Source organism: Xenopus laevis, chromosome 7L, assembly GCF_017654675.1.
Source record: "Xenopus laevis strain J_2021 chromosome 7L, Xenopus_laevis_v10.1, whole genome shotgun sequence".
Taxonomy (NCBI): Eukaryota; Metazoa; Chordata; class Amphibia; order Anura; family Pipidae; genus Xenopus; species Xenopus laevis.
In genome coordinates, this window is record NC_054383.1 from 49,289,508 (window position 1) to 49,306,044 (window position 16,537).

Genomic DNA, 16,537 nt, shown 5'->3' on the forward strand with positions numbered 1-16,537 from the left:
TGTCATCATAATCATTATATTGCGTCTTTGTTAAAAGAAAAACCCTCTTGATAAGAAATTTTACTACTAATGTTTTACAACGTAAAACGCTTGTGTAAATGCATTAGCTGATGGACATAGTTGCATTATAGCTTTTATGAAAGCCACTTACAGCAGGGTGTAACTGGGAAAATCCTCCGTAATTAATCAGCATCAGATTTCACCTTTAAGCACTATAAAAGGAAGAAAGACCCTTGCTTATTCTCAGCTGATCAGCCAACATCAGGTAACTGTAGTCTTCTTTTACATCCTCGTTTGTTGAGTAATATGCAAACCATTCTAAAGAGCATGCACATCAGAACAAAGCTGTAGAAATGTTGAAAGTTGTATACTTTTTTACTGGTGGTTTTTAGTCAGTTATTAAAATGATTGTTTATTCCTTAAATTTAGTGTTCCCTGTTGTTTCTCTTTCAATTTAAGATTTGCCAGGATGAAGTGCTTTCTGCTCTTGGTTGCTGTGTATACAGTGACTTTAATTGCTCACCTGACAGAAGCTTGTGCGGACGCTGTTAAAATCAGTGACAAACTGGGAGAGAATGGACTGCTTGGGAAAGAAACCATTGCAATTAAAGGAAATGTTGCGCTGAACATCGGTACTAAATAAGTATATTTTTGTTCTAATAATGTATTCAGTTGTCCCTTTGCTCATATAGCAAGGTTATAAAATGTATATCAACAACATAATTGTAACTCTCATCCTACTATAGTTTTAATAAACATCCAAGATCATCAAGTAAATTGGTATTCATCTTAACTGGCCTTAGTCTTAGCCCTTCAAACCCAGTATTGCCTTAATGCAGTAATACTGCTCCCTCTGCTGTAAATATGGAAACATTAGAAACCCCAGTTGAGTTAAGTGATCAAGCATTTCACTGAACTCTGAGTTGACTTCTGATATAAATTATATTACATAGGAGACTGTATATAGTCTCAAATACCACACAAGTTTAAATTTGGAGATATATGTCTAATCTGCAGCTTTTGTTTGTGATACTTTAGATTGCATTTATTGTATCAACGTTCTGTGTGTTTCCATATAAGACTATGAAGATTTTCATTCATCCAGGTCATAGTATATCTAGTATAGGTCAATCTAAAAACAACTGGACTTGCTGAGTAATCAATGAAGACGTTTCACTACTCATCCGAGCAGCTTCTTCAGTTCAACTGACTGGTGTGGGAAGTTCTCGTCATATAAACTCTTCCACTAATCCATTTACAATGGCACATTGTAACTCTTCAAAGAGGTGACATCTGAAGAAACTCACAGAGGTGTTGATTCTGTGTAATTGTGATAGGATTATCCAATGTGTCATGCAACTCCTAGATACAGGTGTTACTTGTGAGAGTTGCATGAATGGATGTGTGAAGTGTTCTGAATCTGCCGGGGTACAGATGTTAGAACAGCATTGTATGTAGCAGACAGGTGGTGTCGAAGGCCCCCACCTCTGTTCAGAGATGGTCTCTCCACCTTGACATGAATTGCCTCTTTCACCTGTATACACCTGTATCTAGGAGTTGCATGACACATTGGATAATCCTATCACAATTGTGCCATTGTAAATGGATTAGTGGAAGAATCTATATGCCGAGAATTTCCCACACCAGTCAGTTGAACTGAAGAAGCTGCTCGGATGAGTAGTGAAACGTCTTCATTGATTACTCAGCAAGTTGTTTTTAGATTGACCTATACTAGATGTATTTCCATATAGTGGCTCTATTATTCACATGTTCAAGGGTTTAGATTATATTACAATGACAATTTCATCCAAAACAGCAGTGGAACTTTTGGGAAGAAGGGCGCCATAAAAATGTCTTCAAGGGTCACTTCTGACCCGCAGTTGAAGCCAAGTGATTAAAAGTCATGTGAAGCAGCATGTGAGTCATTGTGGGAACTGAAGTGTTTGGTGGGGGGGGGGAGGAGGATGTCTTTCATTGTGGAAAATGAAGTGTTTGGTGGGGGTGAGCTTGCTTCTACTACACTGTTTCAAAACCAGCAGTGCAGAAAGGAACAAACACTGCTTTCAGTTGTGTAGCATCAATTTTTCTTTCATTATGATTATCTTTTTTTATTAGGAGTCACCTGTATCACCGGTATAAGACATATTGTATTAGAAAATTGACCCCAAAGAGGATACAAGATGATTTCTTTAGCATTTAAAAGTTAACATTTTGAATAAGGGTATAATGTTACAGCTGGTGAATTACAAGCATGTTATGATTCATTTACTAAAGGTGAAGGTGCAAATTGCACAAAACAGGCACAAACTACCATATTTTTTTCCACAATGCACCATGCTTCTAATACTTATGCCCTTTACTGTTAGGAGCAAATAGATGTGCCCAATTCTACAGAGAAAGGAGCTCAGAACAACCACAGACATCCCTTACTATCCCCAAATACCATAGATGCCAATAGTACCAGTTCATGTAAAACATTTAATGAGCCATTTACTTGCCAGCTGCAGGGTACTTTAAAGTTTTTTGTACCCAAAAAAAATACAATTATTAAAAATTGATAGAGTGACTAGAAGACATTGACATTGAGTTGTTTGTGGTTTCCATCTCGGCCACATTACTCCAGTTGCCCATTTGGGCAGAAAAAAAATCCAGTCACAATCATATATAGTTAGTAAATATAGGATTCTCTATTTTTGGAGCTCCAACCTTTGGAGATGATCTCATCCCTCAAAAAGTTTAGCTGATGGAAGGGAGTTGAAAGCTGCAGTTCTGCAATATTTGGAGAACTGGATGTTGTCTATGCCCATGCTCTTATTTCATCTGAGTAAGGTTAACCTTTAGCTGTTGGTGATGGGTCTCATGAGTTTTTTGGTTTCATTTTGAAGGATCCTGCTGTTCACTGAGTGATGACAGCTCAGAACCGTATGTACAAATACTGGTTTTGTCTTAAATATAAATATTTTTTTTCAAGAACATTTGATGCAGCAGGCAAAGGTAAAGTTCATGGAATGGTTTTCGGTAAACCAGATGTAGCAATATTTTACTAGATATAGTAGCAGACAACAGGCTAATTATAGCTTTGTTTAATGATTTACTTGTGCCCCTGAGTCACCCACACTGCTAAAGAACCATGTGCTGTGAATATTATTTCAGTGCATTCTTTGTCAGTTAATTTATTTGCTATAATTTATGAATTATTTAAATGATCTGGTAACATCTGGAATCACAATACCCAGGTAAAATGTGGAGTATTTTTTATTGCAGGAACCCAGGTGCCACTGATAGGCAATCAAGTGCCACTACTAACAAATGTACATCCAGAATCACTGGGTTTGCCAGGTACGCAACAGGAAAGCAATGGTACAAATTATAGTACATTTCTTGGATGTTAAATTGCTGTTTAATGATTATTTTTCAACTTTGTTGTTGAGGGCATTCTGACATCTGAATTTGGGACAGGTTTGCACATCAACACTGTTGACCATTTTAAATCACTTTTTATACATTTATACATATGGTATCCTAAAAAGGTGATAGCAATCCATCCTATAATAAATAATAGTAACTTTTGTGCTCAGATAAATATTCCTATGCCTCCAGCAGCTTTTGTTGTGTTATCAACAATAAAGTGTTAATAAAGGACACCTTTAAAATCACATGTAAACAGTTGTGCTGAAATCTTGGTAACACTGTTAATTGCATATGTATCCCATATTAATGGTTCCAGTTAAAAAGTGTAGTGCTGCCCTTTAAGTCACCTAAAATGAAAATGAGGTTCAGCTAGTAATTATGCAGTAAGAAGCCATCTTAAAATAGAAGGTATTCACATGCCTTTTGTTACGCACATAAACAAAAAAAAAACACTGCCTTAAAACCAAAAGTAACAAGCTTTAACCTTCATTCAAGGAATTATGGGCAGAGACATACAAACGACTCCCTAAGGCCACACTGGTTTCATTAAAAATGTAGGAATACATTATCTTCTATAATATGGGTTGTATAAGTTTCCACATTCAGAGAAAAGAGATATGGTAAACTTGTGCTATGTTCTTTATTACACAGATAGATTTAGCTGTTATCTGACCAACTGGCTTGTTGTGTAAATAGTTAGATATTGTTTTGCTGCAGTTATCCTAGGGCCAAAGAGTATTGATTTGTTTGTTTGGCCTTTGGTACATACCTGTGGATACAGAGAGAAGTAATTTGCTGCTCATTTACTGATAACTTGTTATGGAATATGGGGACATAAGCAAATGTTGAACTACAAAGGAAAATCTGAACCTATAAAAATTAAAAAACTCCACTTTAAGGAGGTATTTTTTCTAATTCCCTTTTTTAGATCTCGCAAAATGTGTTTCTCCTTAGACTGTTTTATTGTGTCTTGTGATAGAGACTCCTGTGAACACTTACCTGCATTACACACTGAACTATTGGGTGGCCATTGTGGTTAGTCTGAGGGGCCCAATTCTGACCAGACTTCCCTACTGTGTCTGCCTTAAACTGCCCTCAAACCTGTCCCCTAGCCTTCTAGCTCTGTAGTTATCTCTCCAGAATGGAGAAAACAAATGCCAACTCTGAGTGTCAGCTTTATCCACTCTACTATACTAGTATTCAGCTTTTTTCAAGCAACACAATATCATCTTAGGTGGCATTGGTATAAATGAAAAAACTAAGAGAAATGCTATTATTCTTGGGTTTCTAGGATATAATGCTTTAGGTTTCTTACCATGAAACCATCATGCCATAGTATTTGATTATGCATAATTGCATATATTTCTGTTTATTGTACGTCTTTATTTATATATTCACACATTTGTACAGTTCTTTACAGGGGTAAAGTTGATATATGATTAAATCAATAAGATAGATTGCAAATATTTGGAAAATATTAGTGTTAGGAATTTCAATACTTAGTAGGAAAGGTCCCTACCCAAAGAGCTAATAATCTTCAGAACAAATTCTTGAAATTATTATGTATTTTCATTATGTTGGCCCTGGTGGAAAATCAAAAGCCTTTAGAAAATGTGTTTTCTTGGACCCTACTATTAAAAATTCACCAAATCTATGGACCCACAAGCAGTCAAAAGATAGGTGGACTAATTTATAATTACTAAGTGAAGTTTCAGTTATGCTGTGCAGAAAGGCATGCAGTGAATATACTCTATTCATCGAAAGTACTTGTGTCAAAAGCCACCTTTGAAGTTTTCCCATAATGGTCTTGGTATAGAAAACTAGATTCTATAGAACTGGGCACGTCAGTTTGATGGCAGGTGCCAGAAATGACAGCAAGTTCAATGGCATCAGATTTGTGACGAAGCACGCACACAAAAATGTGACACATAGGGGCAAATTCACTAACAGGCGAAAATTCGCCAGCGATGGCTTCGCGCACATCTCAACACTTTGCCAGGAGTAAATTCGCCTGGACAACGCTAGTTTACAAAGATCCGAATTTGTGCACAGGGTACCGAATGCCAGCGAAATTACGCTCAGCAGTTCGAAGTTACGCTAGCGTTGGCTAATTAGCATACGGCGTGCAGTTAAAGTACTATGGCCGTATATGCTGCAGCAAATACATTACACTACACAAGGCCAGGGAACCTTAATAAAATTATATCAAAGTTGTTATATTGCCCTACACATGTGCCCACAGTATAGTTTAGGTGCTATATGTTAGCAAATGTAGGGGGGAAGGAGGATACCCGAAAAAAAAAATTTACAATCTTTTTCAGTCTATCACCCTTTAAATAGGAAAAAACGCCAGCGTTTTTTGGGACTTAGAAAAATGTTAAATTATTTTTTGAGGAACTCCTATCTACTCTATTGCACTTCGCCTGGTCTCAGGTGGCGAAGGCAAGTCTGGCAATAGAGGTAACGGTCAGTAAAATCAAAAACTTACTGAATATGCGTAGTAACGCTCTTTCGCCAGACCGTAAATTCGCCTGGCGTTAGAGTTCGAAGTTGCGCCAGAGTCTCCTTGGCGAAATTACGCCAGCAAATTTACGCCAGCTACCGTTAGTAAATTGGTGAAGTGCCGAAATGATGTCACGCTGGCAAATTTTCGCCAGCGTTAGCCACTTCGCCCTTTAGTAAATTTCCCCCTTAGCCTTCTCTTTACCACACATACATTGGAATTATGGAAAACCCTGCATTATGGATAAAAAATATGGTCAATGTGTCTGAAAGTGCACTTTACACATTGCACTGAGCACATTTTTCTTTATTTAAGTTTTGGGTTGTTTTTGATTGATGTATACCTGTACCTCTGCAACACTGAGACAATAGCTGTTGTTATTCTAAATAGACAGGTGAAAGCTACATGCTTATTTGCAGCTATGGGTTACAACAATGATTTAATTTCCCTCCTCTGATTTGGCCATTTTGAGTTTAATGCTGTTAATACCGCTTGTTTAGATGCTGGAATTATACTGTATATATATATATTTGGCACAAACTTTTTATGTTTGATTTTTTTGATTAAAAATACATGGTTAAAAAAAGAGTAGAGAACTCACTCAGGGAAGGCAAGGGGATTTTCTTAGTAAGGAATGAACTGATAAATGTGATTCTTAGAATATTAGATTGCATCTATTTTGCAGTATGTCTGTTACCAGTTCACCACCTAATTAAAAAGATAAGTCTCTTCGACATTCAGGGGTAGTGATGGGTGAATAACTTTGACAGACACGATTTTGCCGTAAAGGAATTCGCGAAACTGTCATGCACATCAATATTGTCGCGCATCAACATTATTCGGACGGCCATTGACTTTAATGCACTTGGACCAAATTGTCGCTAGCTTCAAAATTATTTTAACGCCTGTTGACTTCAATGTGTTTTGCAAATTTTTTGCCATTTCGCCCATCACTATTCAGGGGTATTAGTAGAGTTCCTATAGCCTTGGTGCCCCTGGCTAAGGTGGATGCGCTTCACTGTTCTAGTCAAAATTCATCTAGCTTTGCACTGGGATTTCATTGTCATGCCAAAACATAACAATAATGCAAATAATTACTTACTTGCTCTTACTCGTGTTGATATTTTGACTTGCCTTTTACCCGAGTACAAATGGTGATATATATGTGTATTTTGTGATAAGATTTGTATCTGTTACTCAGCAGGATAGTTGGAATTAATCCAGTCCTTAATGTGTTATATAGTACTTTTCTTAATGCAGGAACAATTTTATATTGTTAGAAAGTTATAATACTTACTACAGTATATTACAAAATTTAGACAATTAGTAAAATAGTTTGCAGTAATGTTTAATTAATCATCCATGAGACATAAGAGTACCATACAACACAATTATTGTTTTCTAACTCTTCAGTGTATCAGTATAACTTTAGTTTAAAGGGAAAATGCATTAGTTTATAGTGAAATCTCTTTTTTAAAAGGAAAAAAAAAAAGAAATATATATATTTAAGCATATCAAAGGCTCACACTCACTTATTAATGAAAAAAGTGTTTATTTATATATATAAGAAAGTAGAGAACTCACTTTTCTACCCAAACTTGTCCCTTAGTTAATAATAAATCTATCCCCCATACATGAGCCTTCATTTACCATCATACTTTTACCAACATATCAGTGTATCTAAGTTCATGTATATAAAATAATTACAATTTCTATATTGCAATGTTTGTGGAAAATAAGATTTACTCAAAATATGATTACACATCTCTGTGTTTAGAATTTGTGATAGCCCAATTGTTAAACCAGGCGACATAAGGAAAAACATTTGCATTTGTGTGGTCCCCCCAAATATTTCATTCCTAAAATCTCTCAGTATCTGAATAAGTTAAACTAATATGTATGTATTTATTTTTTTTGTTACAGGTACCCAGTTGCCAGGGGTGAACAATCAGATTCCATTAGGAAGCAGTAATCTTCCTGGAGTCTTAGACTTGCCAGGTAAAACAAACTCTGCTTTTTATGCCCAGTATTATTAATTATTATTAATCAATGTTGTATTTTTATGTTGAGTATGTTAATCTATCCATAGTTGTTCCTATGGACAATACACTTTGAGTATCTTTTTGATGTCTCTGGTATTATAATTTACCAAGACTCAGCAGGCAATTATTATTGCAAAGTGTTGCTTAAAGGAGTTGTTCACTATTAAAGTAGAACTAAAGCTTAAATAAAAAACTAGCCAGAAATGTTGTACATTGTGTTTTGGGCTTTTATACCAGCCCAAAGTAACCACAACCCTTTAGAAGTAAAGATCTGTGTCCCCAAATATGTCCCAGTAGCTCCTCGTCTTCTTTTCTGCTGATTCACTGCACATACTCTGTTCTGTTATCAGTTACTTAGCTGAGGGACCAACACACAAGATGCTAAATATATAAAATATAAATGTCACAATGATTCAAAGGATTTAACCGTTCGATCGAACTATTTGCTGTAAATACTTCAACTTCGTTATTCGAAGTCGAAGGATTTACATTCGGCAGTCAAATATCGAGGGTTAATTAACCCTCTATATTTGACCATATGTAAATATGCCCCTATGAGTTTTTGGCAGCATGGTTTTATGTGCATATGTTGCCAGACAAATTTAATTGACAACTATGAGGAGGTGAGCAGAAACATTGACACTGGGATGGCAGTGGATGTGATCTAAAGCATTTGATCACTGGCTGAAGGATAGATTTCAAAGATTAATGTAAACATATTCTAATTGGACCAGTGTACAGTGAGGGTCTGTGCTTGGACCTTTGCTTTTTTAATTGTTTATTAATGGCATTAACTCAAGTGATGAAAACACAGTTTTGCATCTGTATAGATCCCTGGTTAGGCTGTACCTTGAGTTTTCAGTCTAGTCTTTAAGAAGGATATTAATGAGCTGGAAAGAGTGCAGAGGTGTGCCTCAAAACTGCCTTTAAGAGTGTCTTTGATGTCTTCTTGGATAAGCATAACATACAAGGCTACAGTGATTTTAAGATTGTGTATGTATGTATGTTTATGTATGTATGTTTCTATTTGTATAGCGCTCCTTGAGGGCAAAGCATTGTACATCAGAACAATAAATTAGTAGAAGAAACGGGGGTCAATACAATAATAAATACAAATAAGTATAAAAATACAAAAATACAAAGTATAGTTGTAATACATATTAAGTGCTTATTGTCAATGAGACAAGAGGATGGAGGTCCCTGCCCCAATCTAACATAGATTATAGATTATACTGTATATAAATTATATGAATCCTTCTGTAACTATGCAAAATATACTGATATTTTCATGTATTCTCCACATTATAGGTACCCAGCTGCCCTTAGTGGAATTTAAAACACCAGTCGGAAGTGGTATTCTTCCAGGGACCATAGACTTGCCTGGTAATTCATTTGCCTGGTCTGCAGGTTTAACATTATTATTAGTGATGGGCGAATTCGCGGCAAATTTGCGCCAGCGAATAAATTCTTGAAACGTCCGCGAAAATTCGCCGCCGTCAAAAATTTTTTAGAAAAAACGGGCGCCGGCGTCAAAAACGGGCGCCGGTGTCAAAAAAACAAGTGCCAGTGTCAAAAACGAGACGCCGGTGCGATTTCGCAAATTGTTCGCCGTTTCACGAATTTCGCGCAAAATTCACTAATTTTTCTGCGAACCGAAACGGCGCAAATTCGCCCATCACTAATTATTATTAATAACTCATTTATGGGTTACATTAATTGCAAATCTTTTTTAATCAGGAAAAAGTCCATTACATTATATTGTTAACTTCTAATTTCTTTTCACTACTATTGATTCTTTGATATAATCTACTAATTTTAGAGACCCAAATTACAGTAGTAAACAATCAAATTCAATTAGGAAGCAATAATGTGCCTGGAATCTTAGACTTGCCAGGTAAAATGTGATAAAGTGTCATTAATTATATTTGACCTGTGATGTATGTCTTTATGATAAAAGTAGGCTAAATCTGTCTAATATTAAACATGGATGGACAAAAAATTGGGCTAATTTAATAAATAGGTTAATTGCACCTATTTCAGCTAATTATTTAAATCATCTGAATACAAATGCACTGATATTTTCATGTATTGTCCACATTATAGGTACCCAGCTGCCCCTAGTGGAACTTAAAACACCAGTTGGAAGTGGTATTCTTCCAGGGACCGTAGACTTGCCTGGTAATTCATTTGCATGATATGTGGGTTTAACATTAATTAAAATACTTTGAGTTAACCCCTTACCGATTATTGTGGTTAGAGATGTTAATAACAATTTGTTCCTCATCACAAAAAAATCAATTATATTGGTAATTTCTTATTTCTTCTTACTACCATATAATTGTTTTTTTTATATAATCTAATCATTTCAGGGACCCAAATTCCAGTTATAAACAATCAAATTCCATTGGTCTGGTAATGTGTTTATTTACTGAAAAAATAATATTAAACTTGGATGGACAAAAATTTGGGCTTTTATAATAAATAGGCATATTGTACCCATTGTAGCTAATTATTTATAGCATCTTAGTACAAATGCATTGATATTTTCATGTATTCTCCACATTATAGGTACCCAGCTGCCCATAGTGGAACTTAAAACACCAGTTGGAAGTGGTATTCTTCCAGGGACCATAGACTTGCCTGGTAATTCATTTGCCTGGTCTGCACGTTTAAAATTATTATTAATGACTCATTTAGGGGTTACATTAATAGCAAATATTTTTTGATCAGGAAAATGTCCATTACATTATATTGTTAACTTCTAATTTCTTTTCACTACCATTGGTTCTTCGATATAATCTACTAATTTTAGAGACCCATATTCCAGTAGTAAACAATTAAATTCCATTAGGAAGCAATAGTGTGCCTGGAATCTTAGACTTGCCAGGTAAAATGTGATAAAGTGTGTGTTGCATTTTACGATTAATTATATTTGAGCTATGATGTATGTCTTTAGGATAAAAGTAGGCTAAGTCTGTCTAATATGTTTAGTTACTGAATAAATAATTTTAAACATTGATGGACAAAAATGTGGGCTCATTTAATAAATAGATTAATTGCACCTATTTCAGCTAATTGTTTAAATCAGTTGAATACAAATGCACTGATATTTTCAAGTATTGCCCATATTATAGGTACCCAGCTGCCCCTAGTGGAACTTAAAACACTAATTGGAAGTGGTATTCTTCCAGGGACCTTAGATTTGCCTGGTAATTCATTTGCATGATTTGTGGGTTTAACATTAATACAAATACTTTGAGTTAACCCCTTACTGATTATTGTGGTTAGAGGTGTTAATAACAATTTGTTTCCCATTACAAAAAAATCCATTATATTGGTAACTTCTTATTTCTTCTTACTACCATATAATTGTTTTTTTTATATAATCTATTCATTTCAGGGACCCAAATTCCAGCTATAAACAATCAAATTCTATTATTCTGTCTAATGTTTATTTGCTGAAAAAATAATATTAAACTTGGATGGACAAAAATTTGGGGTTTTATAATAAATAGGTATATTGCACCCATTGTAACTAATTATCGATAGCATCTTAGTACAAATGCACTGATATTTTCATCTATTGTCCACATTATAGGTACCCAGCTGCCCCTAGTGGAACTTAAAGCACCAGTTGGAAGTGATATTCTTTCAGGGATAATAGACTTGCCTGGTAATTAATTTGCATGATCTGCAGGTTTAATGTTAATTAAAATGCTTTGTGTTAACTCCTTACTGATTAATTTGGGGGTTATAGGCATTAATAAAAATGCATTTCTCATCAGAAAAAAAAATATTACATTATATTGCTGCTGTAACTTCTTATTTCTGTTTACTATCTCATTTCTTGCATTTTGATATCATCTATTCATTTCAGGGACCCAAATTCCAGCAATAAACAATCAAATTCCTTTAGGAACCAATATTCTACCTGAAATCTTAGACTTGCCAGGTAAAATATTATAAAGTGTATTTTGCATTTATTGACCAAGCATATTTGACATGTGACAAACACTGCTTTGTATTGTCCACATACTTGATATGTTCATGTATTGTCCACATTATAGGTATCCAGCTGCCCCCAGTGGAACTCAAAACACCAATTGGAAGTGGTATTCTTCCAGGGACCTTAGATTTGCCTGGTAATTCATTTGCATGATCTGAAGGTTTAGTATAGTCTGTCTATGTTTATAACATAGTGACATAGTAATTTAGGTTAAAAAAAGACACGTGTCCATAAAGTACAACCTTTTATGTCTATATATATCCTGCCTAACTGCTAGTTTGCCTCTCCAGTTTGCCTATGAGCTATCTTTCATACCCCCTTCTTAAAGCTATCTAATGTATCAGCCAGTACGACAGATTCAGAGAAAGAATTCCACAACTTTGTAGCTCTCACTGTAAAGAATCCTTTCCGAATATTTATATCGAACCTCCTTTCCTCTAACTGGAATGGATGCCTTTGTGTCAGCTGAAAGCACCTACGGGTAAATAAAGCATTAGAGAGATTATTATATGATCCCTTTATATTTGTATACATAGTTATCAAATCACCTCTTATGTGCTGCTTCTCCAACATAAACAACCCCAACTTGGCCAGTCTTCTTCATAACTGAGACTTTCCTTAACTTTTATCAGCTTAATTGCTTTTCTTTGGACCCTCTCAATGTCCTGTTTGGGTTCAGGAGACCAAAACAGCACAGCATATTCTAGATGGGGTCTTACCAGACAGCTCAAGACCTTGTTTGTGCTTGCAGCTGCTGACATTGCTTTTTACAGCCAATATTTTTATCTACAATGAATATTGCATTAAACATGGACAGAAAAGAATTGGGCTTCTTTAACAATTATGCTAATTTCTTATTACTTGTTGTTATTCTAGCTAATTTTTGATTATTTAATTTCATTATTGTCTATTGCTAACTTCTAGTGATGGGCGAATTTATTCGCCAGGCGCGAATTTGCGGCGAATTTGCGCGATTCGCCGCCAGTGAATAAATTTGCGAAACGCCCACGAAAATTTGTGGCAAAAATTCGCCGGCGTCAAAAAAAAAAATTTCCGAAAAAACGGACGCCAGCGTCAAAAACGGGCGTCGGCGTCAAAAACGGGCGCCGTTTTCGCAAATTCGCCCATCACTACTAACTTCACAATTTCTTCTCACTTCCATATACACTGGTAATTTGATATAATCTATGTATTTCAGGAACTCAAATTCCATTGGGAAGCAATATCCTTCCAGGAAATGTAGACTTACCAGGTAAAACGATGGAACTCTGGTGTGTTTTGGGCTTTAAGATTTGTAGCTATTAACCATGACAGACTATATAAATTCATGTAAACAGGTAATTGCTGACATTAATCATCTGTGAGTGGGATGAGTTCTACTGTAACTAAATGTCAACCCTTTTCCCCTCTCATATACACCCTGATGCTTTTATGCAGGGACCCAGATACCCCTGGTGAAAATTCCTACATCACTGGGAAATTCTCTTCCTGGAAATCTAGACTTGCCTGGTAATCAAATGAATGTACATTTCTTATTAGTTATTTGTATTAGCTAGTCATTATTTCTAACGTTTACACATTTTCCTTTTTTAGTCACTTAATACATCTATTGCTAGCTTCTTAAAAAGCATCAGTACAAAATACTGATATTTTATAAAAATTTTCCCATATTGAAGGTACCCAGGTGCCTCAGGTTAAGATTGAGAATCCATTAAGAAATGGTATTCTTCCAGGACCATTAAAATTACCTGGTAGGTTTTAGATTACAATCATTTACACATTCTTTATTTAGTCACCAAGCACTTCAGTACAAATATTTTCAAATATTGTTCCATATTGTAGGGACCCAGGTGCCTCAGGTGAAGATTGAGACTCCATTAGGAAATGGTATTCTTCCAGGACCATTAAACTTACCAGGTAAAACAATGAATATTTAGACATTTGTGTGTTTTAGCCATGTATTTACATACTATGATAATGGTGTTTGATGCTTAGACACACAAAAAATTATATTTTTTCCTCATTGTAGTGACCCAGATACAAAATGCAAAACATCAAAGATTCTTTGGAAATTATATCACACCTTGAATAAAAGATAATAAAATAAAAACTATATAGAACCTAAGGCTAGGGTCACACCATTTGGATATGAGGTGGATTTTGGCACCAATGATAGAGATCTTGCATTTCATGCATTTCAAAATCCACCATGTCTGTCTGCACCCGACTGGAGGTAATGTTTCTGGGTGCAGGCAGAGCAGCAGTAGAGGAGCAGCAGGGGAGCTGATTCTAGACCTGTTTCTCAGCAGGCCGAGATCCATATGGTGTGGCCGTGCAAACATGAGACTTTGCATTTCACGCCAAGTGTGTTTGCACCAGAGCAGACACAATAGTTCCAGAAGCAAAAAGGAGAGGAGGCTACTGCCCACATAGGGGCTGAAATCGGCCAGCTTATTTCAGCACTAGTCCAAGATTTGCAGTTTGTGAGTTTTGTAAATAAAAGGTATAAATGAGCAATTCATTTACCCTACTCAAATGATCAGCATATGACCAAACAATCTCTGGCCTAGACACTTGCCTGTGTCTTTTTGTACTATCCTGACCATAAGGGCCCATGGAAACGGTGGTCTTTTCATCAAACATCAACAATTGTACAAGGATAATGGCAGAATATATTACATTATGATAGTACTTTATGAAACATCTTTTGACATTCTTGCAATGAATTTTTACAATCTATTCATGTCTTTATAATGTGATAAGAAGTAGAATTATTGTTCATACAAGGTGCATTTTGCATTTAAAATTGCATTGGTCTGAATTTACCAACTTTTAGTGATGGACGAATTTGCGCCGTTTTCACGAAACGGCGCCGGCGTCTAGTTTTTTGACGCTGGCGCCCGTCTTTGATGCCGGCGGCAGTTTTTTTGATGCCGGCGCCCGTTTTTGACGCCGGCGTCCATTTTTTCGAGAAAATTTTTGCCGAAAATTTTCGCGGGCGTTTCGCGAATTTATGTGCTGGCGGCGAATCAAGCAAATTCACCGCGACTTTGCACCTGGCGAATAAATTCACCCATCGCTACCAACTTTCTATTCATAAACCATTTTCTTTTATATAATGACTACATACAATATATATATATATATTATAAAATCCTTAAAATAATTCTAGTAATTATTATTTAAGGAACTCCTGGACCAACTGCCAGTACATTGCAAACTCTTCTTGCAGAGCTATATCGTCGTATTGCAAGACTGGAATCAGGTAACAAGAGTGTTACATTATATAGTCATATGGTGAATGGATGATGGAATATTATATGGTAAATGTATGATGAATGAAAATTAGAATTAATAGATGGGTGGATGACTTTACATTAATTTAAAAATGGACAGCATATGCCACGTACATGTCAAGTACTGTATTTGAGGATATTATTAAATGTTTCTCATGTAGACATCAGCAAAATTGCTATTTTATATTTTACGGAAGCATAATCAAATAAATTTGTATTTATATTTTATGAGATGAATTATGACAATAACTGTAATAAATCTTTAAATTCTTAAAAGCAAATTAATTGCTGATGTCCATTGGTCAAATTTAAAAATTAGCTTACACTATGTACTACATTACACCCTGTAATAAACCAAATTTTCTTATTAAGTGCTTCAGTTACAAGGAAAAACTCAAAAGACTGGTGAAAAGCCACAGGGTACTAAAGGAAAGGGACTGATCCAGAGGCTTCTAAATAAACCCTTGAAGATAGTTGCAGATGCAGTGCCATTTCCAGGAATAACACCATGAACTATGTCAACCTGGCCGTGGCCTTATGGAGAATAAAGCCAGCATATATACATTTCTGGTTTCTATAGATATTTATTTACTCACTTGAAAATCAAATTAAAATGTAATAAATTATTTCCATTCATTGAATTTACTTGTTTAAAATTACTAAAAGAAGATTGTTATATTGTTATAGAAGCTTGTATTTAGAAAATAAAATTCAAAGCATATAAAGATGGTTCTGATGTTTTGCATTTGTCACAACTACTGTTTATCACATTTTGGGTTACTGCTTGGCTTTCCTATAGAAATTCACCTGCAAGAAAATGCTTAGCCATCATAACACTGTCACCTCTGTCAATATACTATTTACAAAAAATATTTGACAAGACATTAAATGCAGCTTTATACTGTATATATAATCTATATATTTTTCTCTCCTTTTAACTTGTATCACAGAGAAACAAAACATGACCCAGTTTCTCGAAAAACATTCTCTTGCTGTGAGTTCATGGATAAAGTTTGAAATAAATTGTATATATTATAAGGGTATACTGTAGGTTTGGTACCCCATCCTTATTCAGATCTAAGCTTTAAATTGGATTGCCAATAGAAAATACAATACTCTCTAAGGCAATGTAACATATCAGCTCGTTTTAGTATTACCTATGCATTTATTAGTGTCAGAGTCGGGTACATACAGTCTGTAACACATCATTTCGTAGACATCAGGGATGTTCAATTGAGCAAGAATAGTCAGAACAAGAAAAATTATATTGCTACATCTG

At 35.3% G+C, this 16,537-nt stretch overlaps 1 protein-coding gene across 2 annotated transcripts; it reads left to right on the forward strand.

Annotated features, from left to right (window-relative positions):
• Positions 1–397: 397 nt before the first annotated feature.
• Positions 398–15,937, forward strand: LOC121395732 (collagen alpha-5(IV) chain-like). 2 transcript variants are annotated; one of them, XM_041570009.1, is made up of 15 exons: positions 398–632; positions 3,265–3,339; positions 7,838–7,912; positions 9,265–9,339; positions 10,060–10,134; positions 10,525–10,599; positions 11,555–11,629; positions 11,834–11,908; positions 12,024–12,098; positions 13,161–13,214; positions 13,400–13,471; positions 13,639–13,713; positions 13,805–13,879; positions 15,150–15,227; positions 15,631–15,937. In XM_041570009.1, exons 1-15 carry the CDS (start codon positions 470–472, stop codon positions 15,768–15,770), a joined length of 1,257 nt encoding a protein of 418 aa, XP_041425943.1. In that variant the 5' UTR covers positions 398–469; the 3' UTR covers positions 15,771–15,937. The 2 variants fall into 2 exon arrangements, with proteins under 2 accessions (XP_041425943.1, XP_041425945.1); XM_041570011.1 differs by lacking the exon at positions 13,639–13,713.
• Positions 15,938–16,537: the final 600 nt, after the last annotated feature.